Consider the following 20980-nt stretch of genomic DNA (forward strand, 5'->3'; position numbering starts at 1 on the left):
TATAGGAACAAGGAAAAAAAAGAAAAAAAAAAATTACACTTATCTTAAGTAAGTACGGTTAAAAAGATTTAAAGGGCTAGAAAGTGTTTTTTTAGGCGTTTTTTAAAGGTAAGGAACGTTTTTGAATTCCTAACAATCAAGGTAGATCTCTAGATACTTTGCTATTTGCTAAATACAGCGTGGAGCTACAAAAAAATATGTTAAAATTAATCTTATATTACCTAAATTTTATAAAAAAAATCTATTGTTCCTACAAACTCATATCATCATCACATACTCGTACCAGCTTTGATATTTAATCAAGTAAGTGAATGTATACTTAGCCGTTACTCGTACGGGTTATTGGCTATGCAAATTGGCCGTATATTATGCATGTATCCGTCCTCTGAACGTTGCGAAGTCTTTATAGATTAGATGCTTCGATGCTTGTAATCTCTTTTATATTACAATGTTTCTTTTTAGCTAGCCTGTATCCCGCATGTAGCAGGGTAGGCAGAGGGAACCTGGGCCTAATAGCCTTAAATGGCAAAAGACGCGTATTTCGAGTCTATAAAGAGAATCAAAATATAGTAGGATCCTTCCGGTTAACCTAGAATTATGAAATTTGTAATTTGTAACCAGAGCGAGAAAGTAAGGATAAATAGTTCCACTCAGTGAGAACCGAATCCACAACCGAAGCTTTAACAGACGATTGACCACTGCACCACGATGACAATTTTAAATACATTTAAATACGAAGCTACCACCTATTTAAGCTACAATACGTATAAATTAAGTACAAAATAACAACTAAATGTCTGTACTTTTGTTAGAACTAAAGTGCCGTTTAATTAACGCCCGTATATTAATGTTTGAGGTCGCTGATGTCGAATAATTATAATTAGCTTGTTACGCTTTTGAACCACGAGTAGGTAATTTATTAAATGATATTTACTTGTTTTTGTTGTTTTATGTATTTTTCGAGGCCAGTCGTGTGTAGGGGTTGCGTGTCACTGTAAGCGATGGTTGTGAATTCGATTCCCACTCGAGGAAATTAAATATTAAATATTTCATTTGAATCGACCCCAGAACCTGTCGTGTTTACAGTCGTATACATGTTTCCCAACGCCACGAGTGACGTCTCTATGTTTAGTCTTACCAAAAACTAATTAAAACTGAAAATAGTAATAACACAACCGCATCACAAACCGAGCTAATGTTATTTCCAACGCAGTATAATTTAATTACAAAGAACAATAAATTATAAGCCCGACATCGAAATACCCTCAAATTTAATAATGCTTCATTACAAGTTTAATTACGAATGATGGATGTCTGACTATAAACTCGACAGTTGTGGGTTCAATTCCCGTTTAGGAGAATGAAATACCTTCATCGCCTCGCCGTGAATGCAGCGTTAAGTTCCGGTAAACAAAACGGTATATCTTCATTTTTTTCCAAATCCTAAACTTTCTTTTGTATACTTTTTTACAGGATACAAAAGCGAAATCAAATGAAAACTATAAACGCCAATAATACTAGCGCAATGATAGGACACCATCAATTACTATCGTATACTGTTCGTAGCTGCAAAACTAACGCTATCGGAAAACGCTACAAACTGATTCAACCAACTTATCTCCTAAACTGTTATTGGCGTGCACTCGCGTCGCAAACAAGTATTGCATTAAAATAATTTATCTAACTTACCCAATGGCCTTTGTTTTACAATGTTTCATATAAACTATGGAAAATTTTCTCTTTTACGGTTATAGTGCACCTGGGATATACCTATTTGTAATGAATTAGTATTTATTTTTAGATATATCCTAATTATATTACAAACTAGCGTCCCGCTTACGGCTTCGCCCGCTTGAACAAAACAATTATTTAGTCACTAATCTTAATTAATTTCGTGTTCTAGTAACATTTATAGTTTCAGCTAATTCAATAACACAGTTACTTTGTAACAATTTTGTCACGCAAAATAATTTATATTCACATATTATTTTTTCATTTATACACCGATTGAAACAAAAGAAAAAGTCGAGATTGAAGGCAATTTGTCAAAATACAATAGTGAAAACGACATTAAATAAGACAAATCAAATATTGGAAGGCACTTCTCCGATTAGGGAACGGAGTGTCTCAACACTAAGTTCCCACAGCCTACTTTATTATACGTGATACACAGAAGCTAAAAAAACCCACTATTTTTTAAAACATAACATGCCCTAAAACCACTTGCACAGAAAATGACACATTAATGTCTTTAAATATTTCATTGTTTCCTACAAAATGTCAAAAGCCTGCCATTTAACGTGAAAGCCTCATAGAACCTGTTTAGCTCCGTGACCTGCCTCTATGTAGGTGACCTCTCTATTCAGTGCTAGAGGTATATTGACTTGTAGACGTCTTCACTCATCTCGCGTGAAGTTTGCACGTAGGTACTCTAATTACTCGCACTGTGTTCAAGTTCTTGTTAAGTACTTAAAAGAAGATCGTATATTAAAGTTAGTAGAAAAAATATCTTTGGACAAGTTTTATTTGTTTATATAAATTTATAGTGGGCTAGGCAGACGGGACCCAGTGTTAAGGCACTCCGTTCATAACTATCCTTCAATTTCAATTATACTTATTTTATTGAAATAAATGGAATCGAACCTACATATCGCATTTACAGTCTGACTTTGTGCCCTGCACCACGAATGGCCTCAAATTTTGCTTGCTTAAATTTATTATATTACAGTTGGTCAGACTTACAAATATTACACAAGATATAATTAATAATAGTTGCTCAGCTCGCTAATAATACATCAATTACAATAAAATGTGTCAATGTCACTTAGTGTACACAAGATTTATGCGTGGCGGGCGCGAGTGTCAAATGCACGTCACTACGTCACTGAACGACGTTGATGAATTGTTACAGACGTTTCAACTCTAATTATATGTTTACTTACACATATTACATATTTGGTTATATATGAATAATTCTTATTAATTAATTTATGATTTACGTCAATGTAAAAATAAAATGTATAATATGTTAATATACAATATTATGTTTTATTTTTATTTTCATACCGTATTATACACATAGCAGAGTAACCGTGCTATGTGCAGACTGACCTGGAAACCTAATGTTAAGACACATCCGTTCCCTACTTTCTTCCGAATGAAGACACTGACCTCGAGACCTCAGATGACCTTCGAAAATACTATTATATTCGAGTCATCTTAGGTCTCCAACTGTCTCTCTTACTGCTCTCTTTTCTTTCATAAACCTTTTCGTCATGTGCGATGTGTCTCTTCATAGAGGATTTACGAAGAGATCGCGTCTCCCCAGAATTCACGTTTCTTTCATTAAGTCTGTGCAATACCTATGTTTTACCGCTTTCGTCGCATTGCGTGCGGACAAACGTGCAACTGCGCTGACGTTTCGCCGACTCATCAATGCAGCTAGGGCAACGTTCCCTCACTCTGTTACCTTTCCACATCCATTTCATATCTTCCGTCTTTACCAAATCTACTTCCCAGATATATCACAATCATTCACTCGTTTTAATATCTTACCATTATATTGTTATATAATCCCGTATATTTCAAACAATTTAAATAAAATAAACTGAATCCAATTAATAAATAATATTTATTATTATTGAAAATTATATTACAAATTTAATTTCACATTCATAATTAAATGCTCTCGATTTCCATTACTTGTTGAAATAATCAAACAATATTGTAAATACAAATACCTTACATGCAGCGACCACAAAAGAGTTACTGATCCGTTAAATTTTCAGTAGTTCTTGAAAATTGAAAATGTAGGGCACGATCATCAATTAATGCACATGATTTTTAAATTATTACCCAGAAATATTATGGGTTTGGCGTTGACATTCTGTTACAAAATATGCTATAAACAGTCTTATAGTGCTCCTTCACCTAACACTTTGATGCCCAATTCGTAGATCTGAAACATTAAACAAATACTTTTGTTTCACGCGCTATCCTGCATATAGCAAGGAATTGTTAGGACACACCGTCCATCCTCCTTTACTACCGGTTTTCTAGATATTGCATGCTAAGTGGCGAAACTTAATGCCAATTTTTTTTGTAACCAGAGCCAGGATTTGGAAATATGTCATTTCCCCGAATGGAAATGGAAGTCACAATCGAAGCGTTTACAGTTTGATGCCCAATCTCAGGCCTCAATTAATGTTAATTTTCAATTTACATTTCTTTTAAGCTAAATATAAATAGATATTTTCATTCCAAATCCTTTAGCAATATAAAGTACTAGCGGCTCGCTCGCGGTTTCACCCGCGTGAACTATGTTATTATTAATTTCTGTCTCCATGACTACGTCCTAGTGACGTCTATGCTAAATTTGAGACTCCTAGCATTTAGTAACGAATGACAAAGACAAATGTCATTAGTAACGAAGTTTCATACAAACTTTCGACCACAAAAACAACCCCTTAGAAGTCGAATATTACAAATTCCCGTCTTATCGAGCACCTACGTCCTATAAGTAACTTCTATGCAAAATTTGAGATTCCTAGCACATGTAGTTTCTGAGATTTCGTGATGAGTGAGTGACCTTTCGATTTTATATATATAGATAAAACAAATGACCCTCACGTTAACTGACGGTGGCGTCGAGAGAACATATACGATAGCGCTAACAACATCATCTACTTGCAGCTTGGGCGCGTCGGCCAACTCCTCAGGTGGCATACCTGTGTTCACTGCGCCGGGAGAGATGCTCTGAAAAGTTGATAAATAGTATTATCGTTATGTTATATTTAGTATTTATTATTTATTGTAATCCTTTTTTATACATTTAAATATATTGATATAATTCAACCCGGTGTCACGAGGGTTGGGTCTCATGGATCCACACATTTTATTTTGCTTATATTTCAGTTATTGAACGTATATCATTGTCATTATCATTAGTAGCTAGACCTGTTGAGTTGTTCGTTTCGTCGTTGGTAAATGTTTTATCACTGCGCTGTAATTATAATTGGCCGAGCACACAGTTGAAAAGGGTCTGTGAGACCCATCCCTGCCGTTAGTGTAATTTCTGAAGTGAATGAAACGCTATTATAATTTAATTCACATTGTATGTTTTACTTTAAATAAAGTTATATATACATTTACAAAGATATATAAACTTTATTCTATAATATCTCAATTTCTTACCGTTACTTTGACTTTGCTCTTAAACTCAGCGAGTTCGCTGGTCAACGCAGCGTTGAATGATGTGATAGCATACTTAGTCACTGGATAAACACTCGTGTAACGCACTTTTGGGACGTAGTGACCAACCACGCTGAAATTAACACAAATTATTACCTAATAAGTCCATTTAAATTTATTTAATTTATACAATTTTATGTATTTAACTTTTTTAAATTAGTCAGTTTCAGTGATTAAGAGAACGATGAAGTTAAAAAAGTGAGAAATAAAGCAATGTAAAATAAATAAAATAAAATTTCAAACTTTCACGATATATTCTACCTATTAATATTAACAATATGCCCTGCAACGTTCCTCCTCCTCATGCTGGAGAAGGCCACCCTCGTGCACAAAATGACACCTTTTAGATTAACGTCAATCGTTAATTCAATTTCGCTGTCGTCTAAAGACTTGTCAGCTCCATCTGTTGGAGGTAATCATTTTAAGTTTAAAAGTAATATTTAATTATTATTAAGTTTATAAAATTGGTAAATAGAATAAATATTGAATAAAATATAATTATTTATATTATAAATTATTAAAGTTCTTTTTAAATATTTTGCGAAGTATTTTTACATTCAATTTAATTATGAAAGAAATGGTATAATATAAATTATTTTTATTTTTTACTTTAAAGCTATCTCCTACCAGTAATATATCCTATTGGCAAATAGGCAGCGTTGTTTATAAGGATATCAGCACCACCGAACTTCTCATCAACCCACTGGAAAGCTTCTCTAATTGCTTTACTATCGGAGAGATCGACTTGTTTCGAGTGAATGCGCCCAAAGCCAGTTACTTTTTTAGCTAATTCCTGCAAAACAAATAGTTATTTATTTGTTACAATTCAAAACTTCTAGTTTATAACCATGAAATAACGTGTAAAAATATTAAGTTACTATTTCTTTAAATTAAATCATTCAAAAGACGAATAAAAAATAATAATAAAAATAACAACTGCTAGTGCCATTCCAATTACTATAAGACCGAGGTCTTCGCAAGTCTCACACTGAGAGCTGCCCCAATGCCCGAACTAGCCCCCGTCACTACAACGACCTTTCCTGCCCAGCACTCCATTATAAATTATTTTAAATATCACAAACTTTACCCACGTTTAAAGTGTATAAAGTGTTAATAATCAATGAGAGTAATCTATATATACATACAGGCACTTTATTTTATCAATTTTTCTATAAACACGTTTATAATTATCAATCGAATCTTTCCGCTTCTAGCGACTTAAAGATAAAATGACTCCTATTCAATAATGACATTGTACTATTTCGATTATTTGATTTGATATTAAATTGGTAAAGTTACCTTGCATTTAATTAAATATTTTTTAAACTTAATAATATGTCAGCAAATCTTTGCTTAATTAAACATAATCTTAATAAAGTTTAATCTTAATATATATATTTTAATGGTAATCTTTAATTAATAATGTTGAATATATATATTTTTTTTATTGTTGATAGGCAAGCATTTGTCCGCTATCTTACCTAGTGGTAAGCGACGATGTGGGTGAAGGTGGAGCATGCTGGCCTAGATAGTACTCACTTGACGGGGAACAGTTCAGCAGGCAGGGAGTTCCACTCCTTAGCCGTTCGCATATATAATGCAATTTGACTGACAGATATAAATATTGGTATATTAGAGTAGCTATTTGGACATCTAACAGCTAAACAGGAGGTAATTGTTATTGTATTTTCTTAACCTTCAATTGTGCATTTTTTAAAATAAAATATATACGAGTATTTTTTTAATAAATAAAATTTATTTGCTTAAAATTAAATTGGCACTTTTACATTTATGTACCAATTTACATTTATGATCACATTATAACAAAAATGTAACAAAAAATTTGGGAAAAAATTATGTTACTTGGCTTCACAAGTAATATCATTGACATAGATAGATGTTGAAGTAATCTTGGTATTAACGGTAGGACACTTCTCTGACAGCTCCTCAGATCGTTGGATTGGTATTAAACGCTTATAATGCTCCCTCGCCTACTACCTTAATACCCAATTCGTAAATCTGAAACAACAAATGGTTGTTAAGTTAAATGATAAAGACTTTGAGTCTTCATGAAATGATTAATGAAATAAATTCTTAAAATTTTCCTACATTGATTCACAAATGTCGATATTCGTTTCCACTGCTCATCAAACAGTACCTCCAATTAAGGTAAAAAGCGAAAAACAGAATATATTAACTTTATCTATACGTAGACTAAAAAGTAAGAGAATATCATATAAAAAAATCCTTACATTAACCGATGGTGGAGTTGCGAGAACGTATACAATAGCATCAACTACTTCATCTATTTTCAACTTGGGAACATCTGCTAACTCTTCAGGTGGCATATCCGTGTCCACTGTACCTGGGGAAATACTCTAAAAAGACAAAATTATTTTATTATTATTCTTAAAAGACTCTAAAAGAACAAAATCCTTTCATTACTATTCTTGGAGCGCTTATATTTCAATAATTTCTAATATTTTCTTAATATCTATATTGTTATGGATATCGTACAAATTTATCTATATTTGAATTTTAAAATTCACCCTGTATCTCACACATAGCAGCTAAGGCAGAGGGAACCTGGGAACCTAGTGTTAAGACATTTCCGTTTCCCGCTGTCCGCCGAATTCTAGAGGCAATGCGTTTGAGTGGGGGAACTCAACGCCGCGCTTTGAGCCTCGATACTAAAGCGAGGAAATAAAAATTTTAAATATGTGATGTGATGCGATACTACGAAATGCATCGTCGAGTAGGAATGATACCCAAAAAGCTTATTTGGCCAAAAAAGTAAGTATAAGAAATTTAAAGATTTAACTTACCGTAACTTTCACATTGCTCTTAAACTGTGCCAGCTCACTAGTTAGTGCAGAATTGAAGGAAGTAAGAGCATACTTAGTCACTGGATATACAGACATTGTGCGTGCGTGTGGGACATAGTGACCAGTCACACTGTAAAAAGTGAATGAAATTGTTTAAATTTTTGCTAAATATAATTAAACATAAATCCTTGTAATAGATGATGAAGTGAAGATATCTGGCAAAGATTGGCTATAAACCTACTTATGTATTTATTTATTCTCTTTTTTTAACATCACACTGTATCACCCATGCGGCAAGGAAGGCAGAAGGAACCTAATATAAAATACTCTGCTCCCCACTTTCCGCTGATTTAGTAAAGGCATTGCGTTTCTAGTGGTGTATCGAACCCACATCCGATCACGTTTACAGTCACACACTTATGCCCCTGCGCTGCAACTGGCCTCTTTCTCTTATACTCTTACCTATTGATATTAACGATGTGTCCTGCAACGCCCCGCTTTCTCATGCTAGAGAAGGCCAACCTCGTGCTCAAAATCAAGCCTTTCAGGTTTACATCAAGGGTTAACTCAATGGCACTGTCATCTAAAGTCCTGTCACCACCATCTATATAAGAGAAAAAATAATAAAAATATAATGTATATGTCACGATAGCACAATATAAAACTTTATATAATTTGTGATAGTTACTAAAAATTTTAAATATATAAAATTTTGGGATAGGACTGTTTTTTAAGAAAAGAAGAAGAAGAATTTTTAAATTTTCCTTTGACTGCCTGCTACGTACAGGATACAGCGTGACAAAGTATAAAAAAATATTTTACCGGTAATGTATCCAATGGGCAAAAAGGCTGCGTTGTTTATAAGGATGTCGACACCTCCAAACTTCTCCTCCACCCATTGGAAAGCTTCTCTAATTTCATTACCGTTGGAAAGATCTACTTGTCTCGAGTGAATACTGCCTTTACCAGTAACTTTCTTGGCTATTTCCTGTATAATATGTATGTATGTATGTTTAATTATGTCAGCTTAAAAATGTTGTAATATTTTATTTGATTTTAATAAAAAATAAATAATAAATTTATGATTATTATTATGTACTTTAAAAAAAGAACAATGATAAATTGGAAAATAAAAAATAAAATTGGTTTAGAACAGACTAAAAAATTATGGTAAAATTTTATTATGATTTCTTATGATTTAACTCAGCATTTAATTTTATATTAATAATAAATAAAAATCTTACATCAATTAAATGTTGTCGGCGTGCCATTCCAATAACTGTAAGGCCATGGTTAGCGAGTCTCACACTGAGACCTGCCCCAATGCCCGAACTAGCCCCCGTCACTACAACGACCTTTCCTGCCCAGCGCTCCATTATAAATTATGTATATAAAAACAACAGACAAGCCTCAATCACGACTTATGCTCAATTGATATTAAATAAAATTACTGAAACTTTTATACAATAAAAACGCTGAGTTATCATGTTTAATGATAACACAGTACAATTATCATATTGTATATTATGCATATCACTGATGATATTCATAAATTATAAAATTTTGATCACCGATATAACAATAAAATTGTTAATTTTAAAAAGAACAATCAATATATTATGTAAATTAATTATACATTTTTTTTTATTTTATTACTTTTCCTCGTTTAAATTTTAGACTATGAAAAAAATGTACAATATTAGTTTAATTTAGTAGTATAATTATAGTATTAGCACGTGGAACGCTATATAAAAAATTGAATATTTCTATTCTGGCCACGTGGCTAACCAATGAACCCTACCTTCCTGAACCATTCGAGCCATGTGGCTCATCCGAGAGCCGCGTGAGAAGTTCAATGCAAACGTTTCTTGCAAACTACACATTTTTGCAGTCACTGCATACGGTGGAAAATATACTTTCAATTTAAAAGTGGTAAATAAATTGTTGAAATATTTACAAAAAAATTAGAATAGAATTTCTTCATATAACATTAAAAACAGACGTTATTTGAATGAATATATGAAATTCTTCTGTGGCACTTTATATTTATATCACATTCTTATAAAATCAATCCTCGTTAGAAAAAGTAATTAAATTATAAAAAAAATAGCTTTTAGCCTCAGGATTTATTCCTACCAGAGTAGTCAGAGAGAACGGAGTGCCAATCGCTACGGTCTCTGCATACCTCTTTCGCCTCGTCATTTTACATTTCCTACGGAAGGCCCTACATGCCCTACGGAGAGTCCTCATGCTTGTACGTCCACTATCATCGAAATGGAAATAAATTATATCCTTTTATTAAGACACTACGTTCCCCACTTTTTGCCGAATTCTAACGCCGCGTTTTTTTCAACATCAGAGCGAAGAAATGAAAATATAAAGTCAACCGATGTCTTCCCCTGTATAAAATTCGCCATATAAACAAAACCTTCCGTCGACCGACAATTAATAATTAATTAACGTAGGTTGGTAAATAGTTTGGCAAGAAGTGAAAATATACTGTACAAATGGGGAAAGAAACCAAATAGTGAAAATTTGTCAATATTTCATAGAAAACAACTGTGTATGTTATGTATATATTGTAATTGATACGGAACTGAAATATATGTTAGCTTCACGCTCTGTCCAACATTTAGCAGAATAGACAGAGGGAACCTAGTGCTAAGCATCTTTGTCCAAGACTCAATAGTTAAGGCATTTCATTCACCATTTCATTTCATTATTCCTTATAGTTTAGCTGGACTGTTCAAGATCTTGAATTTTTATACGTTGTTTAGCTGGACCATAGTTTTAGCTAGTGTAAAACAGGTATGGAGATAGGCACAAAGTCCAAAAGGAGGCCAAGCCGTACATACATCGGTTACAGTCCAGAAGCGCAGCGTTCGATGTCGCAACTTGCACCCGCCGTCTTTAATTGTGCTATGTACTATCTAAATTGAATTATTTTATTTTTTTGCATACTGTGTTCTCGACTAAGATCGACTTTCGAATTTTCCAACAAACATACTCTACCATATTCAAACTTGAATATTATAAAATGACCAGGAACTATCAAAAGCATATTTTCCATAACCATAGAATTTCGAGCATAAAACCCCGCACATAAATCTTGAAAGGATTGTCCATTTCCGGACAGTTCACAAATGTTGCTTGTGGATGATCGAATAGGTTGCTGTCGGTTATCAATAACGACGAGATTATCTGAAGCGAAACTTAGAATTGCATCATTAGTATAGATTTTAGTTAAATTACTTTAAATTCAAATAGCAGTGACGTCTAACTATTAACGGGGTGGATTTCATTTTTCCACTTTAGTAGATAAAGCACGAATCTGGTATACAAAATTTTATAAGCTTGATCACTCAACATAATGTCTCGAACATTTGGCGGTACGTAGGAATCGAAATGTCTTAAGAATAGTTTTCTTTTGCTTATCCTTTTATATGTGGGATACAATTTAATGGTATTCTTTAATTTTGGGCAGTCGTGGCGCAAGGGGCTAAGTGCAACTATAACCGCGACAGGTTGTGGTTTCGATTCCCACGTGTAGAAATGATATATTTTATGATTTCATTTCCTCGCTCTGGTAACGAAACAAAGCTCAGCTTTGAGTTCCGCCACTCAACACGTATTACCTCCAGAAATCGGCTGAAAGTGAGAAAGCTATGGGATTAGTTCCTTCTGCCTCGCCTCTTATGTGCGGGATACACGAAGAAGATAAAAAAAAACTAGAAGAAAAAATTGTAACGTTCCAACAGATAAGTTAAATTAAACAGTTTCCAAACGTTTTCCGATAAGCGACCGCTGGTTCTACAGCGTCATAAATATAACGGCCAATGGCAATAAATGTACCAACACCGCTTAGTGTTTAAAATCTTCATGTTTTGTTAGGTTCTTCATTTTTTTTTTCAATTATTATTTCAACGTCGCGTTTTATCCAGAACATGCTATGTCTCAATTTAGGGGGAAACCGGATAACGAAATGTCTTAATATTATATCCTCTCCGCCTTCTGCTTTGCGATGCAGCGTTTTGTCATTTAAAATTAATCAGTTAAAATTAATGCCATATATTAATTCAGGGTAAACTAAAGTAGAGAAAATATATTTTAACGTGAATACGATAGTAAGAGAATCAATAAATTCCTTTGGAGTAAATATTTACAATATGTTTTTCTAGTTCCAATAAAAGAAAACTTTGAGTGATAGAGCTTCAAATACCACTAGGCGTAAAACGTGACTAAAAACTTTTTTACGAATAAAATTCACTCAAAAAAATGGAAAAATGTTGTTCCTTTTCATTGTAAATGAGTTATATATGAGTGTGTTTGCATTTTTTTAGCTTTTGGCTATATCCTGCATATGTCAGGAGTAGTCAGAGAAAATTTAATAATAATGGTAGTGGAACACCAAATTTTGTTTTATGACCAGAACCAAGAAATAGACGGAGTATGTCTAGCCGAAGTGAGAATCGAACCTACAACCCTTATACATAGACAATGCACATAATTGAATATTTAATTTGTCTCGTCTTAGACTAACATTATTAGACTCCAGTCCAGGGCTCCAGTGTCCCCACATAAATATTTGTAGAGGCCTGATGAATAATACACAGTATATATTACGAATTGCCTCGTTGACTACGTTCCCTATGTTCCCTACATATATTCTAGTATTTTATTGAGGTCATTCGTGGCGCAGGGCTGTAAACGTGAATGGTTGTGGGTTCTATCCCCACTCGAGGAAATGAAATATTTATTTAAATTTATATTTTCATTTCTAAACTCTATTGTCGAGGCAAAGCACTATCAACACGAAATGCTTCTAGAATTTGGCAGAATGTGGGGAACGAAGGATCTTAACACTAGATTCCTTCTGCTTACCCTGATGTGAACAGGATACAGCGTGAAGCTGATGTATTTATTTTATTTATTGAAGAAACTTTTTTTAAATATACATTTTTATCATTGCGTGTTGAGTGGTGGAACTCAACGCCGCGCTTTTGTCTCTGCACTAGAGTGCAAAAATTAAAATATTAATAATTCATCTCCCCGTGGGAGTCAAACGCACAACCGTCGTGTTGCAGCACACGCTTCTGACCCTGCGTCACGATGGCCTTTATTGTTTCATAATACAACAGGAGGAGGAGAAGGAGGAGGAGGAGGAAAACGCTAGAGTAAAAATAATAAATATAATTTTGACTAAAATAAATCGTTATCAGATTATAGAATAATGATAAAAGATAACAGCCCTATCTATAATTACCACTCGCTTATTATGTTAAGTCATGTTTTTACAGTGATTTTGTTCATATTCATTTTGTAATATAAAAATTGGTTGAAATTGCATGGAATAATGTCTGTTTGTATGTATGTATAGTACATTGTTATATAAAAAAAAATAAAAGGGGAATATTAGAACATGCAGTTATTACATATTGTCTTATTAAATATGTTCATATTCTATATAAAATAATTTTATAAAGTTGAAGAATTTGTTTGAGACAGCATTCGACTGAAAACTCTACTTTTGTCAGTTCGAACCACACTCGAGGAAATTGTTATATTAAAATTATCGTCATTTTCTCGCTCTTTTAGAGAAAACGTATTAAGTTCTGTCACTGACCATGCAATATTACATTTGATTCCCTCTGCCTGCCTATGCGGGTAAAGGCGTGAAACCGCTTCCAGGTAAAAGTGTTAAATAACTAAGCGCATGTGAAAATGGAAAATCATCACAAATAAGTAAAATATTGGAAATATTATCTTGATAAACTTATTACAATAACTGTTCAATTATTATCTAATCGAGCATTTAGTATTATATTAATTTCTTCATATTTTCCTGCTTCTTTTTAGAGTTCCGTACCCAAAGGATAAAACAGGACCCTATTACTAAGACTCCGCTGTCTGTCTATCCATCTGTCACCAAGTTGTATCTCATGAACCATGAAAATTAGGTAGTTAAATTTTTTATAAATGATATACTTCTAATGAAACTTTAACAACAAATACTGAATATGTAAATTATAAAGACAACAAAAAAACCATAAAAAGACAGTGACAAACATATGAAAGGTACGAGAAAGAAAAACAAACTTTTAACGCATAGTTGTCGCCTCCTAAATGTAAATAAATAATATATGGGTCTAAGTAAGTATACGTCTCTATAATCGTATTCTGCAATCCGCAGTGTGTTTTAAATTTGTTTCTGCAGGAACTTAAAATAAATCATTTGAATTTAATGCAGGATAGCTGTCATTGTACTATTGTGTTGAACAATAAAATTCTAACTTCGATATTGAAAAGAGTAACTGTTGAGTTTCTTTCTTGCTGAGAACAGCAGAACTTGAACCTTCTGAGTCGGTGAGAGCTTTATGTTCATTCGATGATTCAAAAGTGCTTGTAAAAGTCTCTTTTAGTATAAAGAATATTTTATATTTGAATTTGGTTGTAAATGAATATATCCTGTAAAACTCGTGCCATGGGGACCAATTAAACGACGTCGTTTATTAAGATCAGTAGAGTGTTTTAATAGTTACTAGGAAACAAAGAAACAGTATAAAATGTATAGTTAAGTCTTTATAGATAATGGTAGGGAACCTAGGCGAGCGCGTGGCCGATTCACACTTGATCGTTTTTTATTTTATATAAGTTATAGATAAGAACTACAAAATCGTACATAAATCCAGCACTAATTCATTTTTATTTTAGCTTCACTTTATATTCCGCAAGTAGCAAAATCGACAGACGAGTCCTAGCGCCCCACTAGAGAGAGGAATTGTATAATATCTGGAGTGAAATTCGAACCTACAACGTAAAACTTTACAAATTTAAATAACAGAACTTTACAAAGAGCGGCATTGACTTCCACGTGTCTTAAATTCCACAATAGGTTCCATTTGCTTTTTAGGCAAAGGGAACCCAGTGCGGGATAAAGCGTGAGATTAAATTATAAACATCTTAATTATGAGCAGAGCATATACCTATTAAACAATCGTCGGTAACAAGATTATGCGGCAATAATGACTTTCATTTATCATTATCTAACTCGGTCGTTATCTAAAGCTTAATATAACGGTAAATATGATTAAAACGCTCTTGTAGCGCAGTGAACGTGTCGCTAACTATTATAAATGTGTTTTCCTTTTTTTTCAGCTGTATCTTGCATTTAGGGGGTAGGCAGAGGGAACCCAGTCTTAGGACTTTGCGGTCCCCAGTTTCCGCCAAATTTTCGAGGCAGGAATCGAACCCATAACCGTCGCGTTACAGTCACATGCTCGTGCCCCTCCAGCACGACGGCCTCAATCTCAAATTTGTATATTTGAGCATATATTTAGAACTCACATTGAGGAAAAGACGAACGTTCTGGAGGAGTTTGGGCATATTGAGAGAATGAGTGACAGGAATAGCAACAAAGACTTATGAAGATGTAAGATTGGTAAGATAGGCAGCGCAGCCGGAGTCAGGGCCGGTTTTAGCACTACCGGCGCGTTGGGCGATTTTTTTTCGGCGCCCCCTAACTACATTTCAATAATATACAAAACAGGGAATGAGTACAACGAAATAACCATGTATTTAAAAAAAAAATATGATAAAAACTAATAAAATTTCTCTTCTTATAGCCTTTCTATCTGCGAACTCTTTTATTAGGCATTCGAAGTCTATGTTGTCTGCAATTTTATTTTCAAAGTTGATAAATATTTCAATGACGATGACTTTGTTTTTTTTTTTAGATCTTTGCGCAAAGCGCCCTGAACGGGCGTCTACGGCGCCCTTTTTATCCGGCGCCCCTGGGCGGTCGCCCAGGCTCGCCCTACCCTAACGCCGCTAGTGGCCGGAGTTCTCGGTTAACCTTCGAGAATAGAGTATCGATGATATTGGAGAAAGGTATCATAAAAAGCATAAGGATCTCCCAGAAGGCATATTTGAAGAATTGATGACAGTGCAAGTGATGAAGAAGTTATGCACAGACTGCAGCGTTTGGCGCTTCTTGCTCTCTCACTGACCACTTCTTGACTACACCTTTCTCTCTAACAGATAGGTACCTTCACGTTGTATACAGGCCAGTAGTGATGCAGAGGGTAAGTGTGTGACTGTAAACGTAGTTAGTTATGGGTTCGATCCCCACTCGAGGAAATGAAATACTTTTTAAAATTTATTTCTTTGGTCTTCACAAAATATATATAAATAACACAATACATACATAGCGTGTTATTGAGTTTTATCACTCAACTTGCAAAGTTTTGAAAATTGGGCTGAAGGCAAAAAACCGATTAAAAATTCTGTCACTTACTCCAAATTTTAACACTAGGCGGACTTCGCCCCTCAGAGGCAATATAAGGTGAGTATAAACCTAAAAAAATAGCACAATACGAGTATATTAACATTGCTATTATATAATTTTAGGCGTTAACATATTTTTTATATAATTACTTTTACTTGTAATATAGCGTTTACATAATTTTTAACCATTTTTCATTCTGTTTTTCTGAGACCGTCATGGTGTAGGAGCACAGAGTCTCTAAACGCGACGGTTATGGATTTGATTCCCATTCGAGAAAAAAATATTTTCATTTCCTTTCTATGGTAATAAGATACACACATGGCGTTGAATTCCACCTATCAATATGCCATGTCTCGAAAATGTACGGACTTGAGAAATAGAATTACCTTTGCCTACCCCGCTATATGCGGGATACAGCGTGAAATTAAAAAAAAATATCTGTCCATTTAAAACAGAAAGAGCAACAAAAACCCGCAGATTCTAATATACACGTGGAAAGCCACTCTGCTAGAGTACCAGCATGAGGCGAGTGTGGCAACTTCTACAGTAGGTACACACTTTATGAATAGAATGAAAATTCCGGAGTGAAATTTATGAAAGTTCATATTCGCTAGTCATTTTATTCAATTCTACAAACTTTTCCATGTTATTAAGTTTTGCTTTTGTGATATTTAAAATGGAGAAGTGGATCGCTATTCTCTTCGTTTGTATTTTCTTTTAGCTTTACGCTGTATCCTGCTTATAGAAGGAGGCAGAGGTTAATGTTAAGACCCCCTTTTCTAAATTTTCAGTCCAGAGTGAAGAAATTAAAATAATTCAATCCCCCAAGTGGAAATTGAACCGACAACTGTCTCCACGATGGCGTGGCGCTGCGCTAAAATGGCCTCACGTAGGTACGTCGTGAAATGTACAGGGCTGGTGCCACAAATCCTGGGAACCTTGGAACCTAGTGTTCATTAACTCCGTTACCATTTGTGTCCCGTACGCCACATTCCGCCGAATTCTTTTCCCGAGCGTTGGAATCGAACCCACAACCCGTTACGTTTACAGTCCCACGCATGTGCCCCTGCGTCAGGACAGCCTAAAGACTCACCAACAGAGGATTTCCCGAAATTTCAACGGGAATAGAAAAGACAGGATTTTCTATTTTAAATCTTAAACTAGTCACATATAACTTTTAACAGGTAAGCTAACTTCTAGCCACAAGTCAAACTTAACCTATTAAATGTTCGTATAATATACAGGACTTGGTTTTCCATTCCATATATGTATGTAAGTATAATATGTCAAATGTATGAATGTTAGTGTACTTAATAACTGTGACCTTCAAGAAGATATATATGGTTCAAATGTAACCACAAAGAGGAATGGAACGTAATTTTGCTTTCTTCCAAATGGAACTAAAATTTTATGTTACCTTTTACTTTCAGTTTAGATCGAATATATAGCGGGGTAAGGAGAGAGAACCTCCACCAAAGTAAAGAACTGAGTGTCTAGTCATTAAATTTTATAATTATGTCTACCTTCCTAAGTAATATACAATATTAAACTAAAAAATTAAGTCTAAATTGTCAAAAACATTGCAATTTTAAAACTATATTATATAAAAAAAATTATAACTTTTACCAGATCTTTACACAACGTTTTATATTTACGATGAAAGCGCTAAACCGATAAGCTCCCGTATCGTGTTAGCTTAATCCCATCCCTAAAATGTGCTGACTTTAGTGGTTCGCTAGTGTTGTAACAAGTGGGTTAGAAAGCCTCAATTACCCAATTGCAGGGTAAGCGTTGGCTATGTTCTATAGAAATACGTATATTCTACGTATTCTAGATGGTTTTAAGAAATTCTCTATTTTTTCTGTAGCATTATGAGAATCCAATGTCAAGATATTTTGTTCTTAGTTTTTTCCCCAAATCTAGTCCGTCCCTCCGTCTGTCTGTCGTTGGATAACGTGGAGTTCCTCCACTTAACATGTAATATCTCGAAAAACTGAGGGTAAAGTAGAGCACGGAGTGTTTTAACACTATAATCCTTCTGATCTTCAGCGGGAATATGCCTGATGCTGCTTTATAATCCAATCAAAAAAGAATATTCATAAATAATGACACGGTGTAAAGTTAGTGTAAAATGAAATAGAATATTAAAAGAGGTTTCAAGATATTTTAGCGCCGGGAGCCTTAGTAATAAGATCAGCATTGTTTACGATTGATCTCCAAAAAACTTGAAATAGACTTTACTTCTTGATTATAAGGTTTAAAATTGTGTGGATAAAAATGGTAAAACCGTCTCCAATATGCATAAGGATTGCAACACTAGAGCGTTTTAGAGCAATCTGTTATTCAAAATATCAGATAATCCTGAAAAATGAGACGAATTTAAATGATTGGAATATATAATGTTTTAAAAAAATCTGTCATATTTTCTTAGTTTCACTCTGTATCCCGCACATGGCAGGGTAGGCAGAGTTAATCTGGAAACCGAGTGTTAATACACTCCATTTCTTAGTAAGACACTTCCGTTCCGCTTCCGCCGAATTCTTGAAGCGTTGCGTATAGAGTAACGGAACTCAACACCGCCCTTTGCATTGTTTCATTACTAAAGCGAGGAAATGAAAATATTAAATATTTTATTCCCCCGAACGGGAATTGAACCCATAACCGTTGCGTTTAAAGTCACACGCTTGTGCTCCTGCTCTACTTATCCTAGGAACTACTAAAAAAATGTTTTAAGTTAAACAGTTTATTGGGTACGGTTATTAGAATAAGCTAATTACATCACGTCACTAACAGTGTTGGTATTCGCGCTGTCATTTCCATACAAAATTAATTATTTCCATTTCATCACGCGGGCAAAGCCGCAGGAAAAAGTTAATAAAAACAAAACACAAACAAGTAACTAGATTTGTCTGCTTCAGCTTAGTAATAGAATCAATTGCCACAACACGGTAAACGGTCGGGAATCGAATTCCGTACCTCAGGAAATTACCGGTCAAATGAAATTACGGCGGTGATGCGGGAGATTGAGTGTTAAATGAATCTGTCGTTGGTTTATAGCTTCTAGATATTGGCTATACATTTTGAATGATCTTTTTTTCCAGCTTTACGGTGAATTCCACATGAAGCAGGATATACAGAGTGAACCTAGTGTTAAGAGACCCCATTCCCCACTTTCTGTCGAATTTTCGAGGCATTGCATGTTGAATAACTACACTCAAAGCGGCGTTTCGCCTTGTGACCAAAGCGAAAAAAAAAAATTAATCAACAATAACTAATTTCACGGAGTGGGAATCGAACTCACTGACGTCTCGTTTACAATCACACGCTTGTGCCCCTGCGGCACAACAATCTACACATAGCAGAACCTCATTTCCTTCCTCACTTTCCTCTGAATGTTCAAGACATTGCAATTTGAGTGGTGGAACCTAACGCCGCGCTAGTTAAATTGTATTGTGTATAGCAAATATCTACCACTAGCAATCGTAATGAATGAAATATTAATAAAACAGCTATTGTTATTACTATACAAAAATATATTACGTTAAACATATTTTATATTACCATACTTAATTGGTTATATAATCTGTTTGTAATACTAATTGGCCAAACTTTACTGAAATACTATTAAAATAAATAAACACAAATGTGTTACTATTATTCTGTTGTTCGTAAATAATTGTGTGCTTTAAATAAATACACGCTTTTAAAATGCTTATTCGCTGTTATAATTAAATGATAAAAAATTTAAAAACATAATTCCAAATGAAAATAATAAGAAAGTAAAATATTTTGGAAAACGGTACAAAAATTTGACGTAGCGGTATTCGAACCCACGCCTCTAGGAAAACGTATCGTTTCGTAAATTGATCTATTACGTTCTCTCTTACTTTTAGTAAGAGGAACGGAGTGTTTTAATATTAGGTTCCTTCTGCCTACCCTGCTATATGCGGGATACAGCGTGAAATTATCAGCCCTATACGTTACAGGGAGAGGAGCTCACAGCAGTGCCTGGGACTTGCGAATTAAGAGCAGCCTATTACTGTATTAATCCTCTCTTTATTTAAAACAAGTTCAAGTTTTTTTACAATAGATGCTTTCATACTTGAAAGCATCGTGTTTTTTGTTATTCTAAGATAAGATATGTCTCCATTTGTAGCTGAAAATGCCTCTAATTTATGTCCTGACAAAGCCTGCCATCATGTGGACTTCAAGGGCTTCACGTAAAAATATAAAAATATAATAAATGGATTAACATCCTTCATTATTATTTATTATAATTTAAACATATGTTTTAGTACTTATTATACTAAGAGTATTTGCATAGTCGATTAACGTATTTGATATTAAATTATTATTACAATATTTAAGTACTAAGTCCTATATAAGATCCTATAAGGGTTCTGTTTTATTGCTTTCGAGGTACAGAACCCTAAAACAGAAAAAAAATACACTAAAAAATAAATATAAAAAAAATAATTATATTGATAGAAATATATATAAAATTTAAGAATAATATACTATCTGTAAGGTCAGTCGTGGCACAGGGGCACAAAGTGTGACTGTTAAACCGACTGGTAGTGAGTTCGATTCCCACTCGAGGAAATGAAATATTTATTTAAAC

The 20980-nt window shown here is 34.0% G+C and overlaps 2 protein-coding genes across 3 annotated transcripts; both read right to left on the reverse strand.

Moving 5' to 3' along the window:
* Positions 1 to 3612: 3612 nt before the first annotated feature.
* Positions 3613 to 6376, reverse strand: LOC146540233 (farnesol dehydrogenase-like). 2 transcript variants are annotated; one of them, XM_085197735.1, is made up of 6 exons: positions 6238 to 6376; positions 5878 to 6043; positions 5512 to 5653; positions 5194 to 5323; positions 4630 to 4755; positions 3613 to 3958 (listed from the first exon to the last, which is right to left on the reverse strand). In XM_085197735.1, the coding sequence occupies exons 1-6, from the start codon at positions 6304 to 6306 to the stop codon at positions 3914 to 3916; spliced, it is 678 nt and encodes a 225-aa protein (XP_085053861.1). In that variant the 5' UTR covers positions 6307 to 6376; the 3' UTR covers positions 3613 to 3913. The 2 variants fall into 2 exon arrangements, with proteins under 2 accessions (XP_085053861.1, XP_085053869.1); XM_085197743.1 differs by having other exon boundaries at positions 6188 to 6331.
* Positions 6377 to 6984: 608 nt separating this feature from the next.
* LOC146540234 (farnesol dehydrogenase-like) lies at positions 6985 to 9514 on the reverse strand. Its single transcript, XM_085197723.1, has 6 exons — positions 9320 to 9514; positions 8898 to 9063; positions 8538 to 8679; positions 8076 to 8205; positions 7503 to 7628; positions 6985 to 7269 (listed from the first exon to the last, which is right to left on the reverse strand). The coding sequence occupies exons 1-6, from the start codon at positions 9449 to 9451 to the stop codon at positions 7225 to 7227; spliced, it is 741 nt and encodes a 246-aa protein (XP_085053849.1). The 5' UTR covers positions 9452 to 9514; the 3' UTR covers positions 6985 to 7224.
* Between the last annotated feature and the right edge of the window lie 11466 nt (positions 9515 to 20980).

The sequence above is a fragment of the Heliconius melpomene genome, chromosome 2, assembly GCF_056956725.1.
Source record: "Heliconius melpomene rosina isolate 202511_hmr_F chromosome 2, ASM5695672v1, whole genome shotgun sequence".
NCBI classification, from domain to species: Eukaryota; Metazoa; Arthropoda; class Insecta; order Lepidoptera; family Nymphalidae; genus Heliconius; species Heliconius melpomene.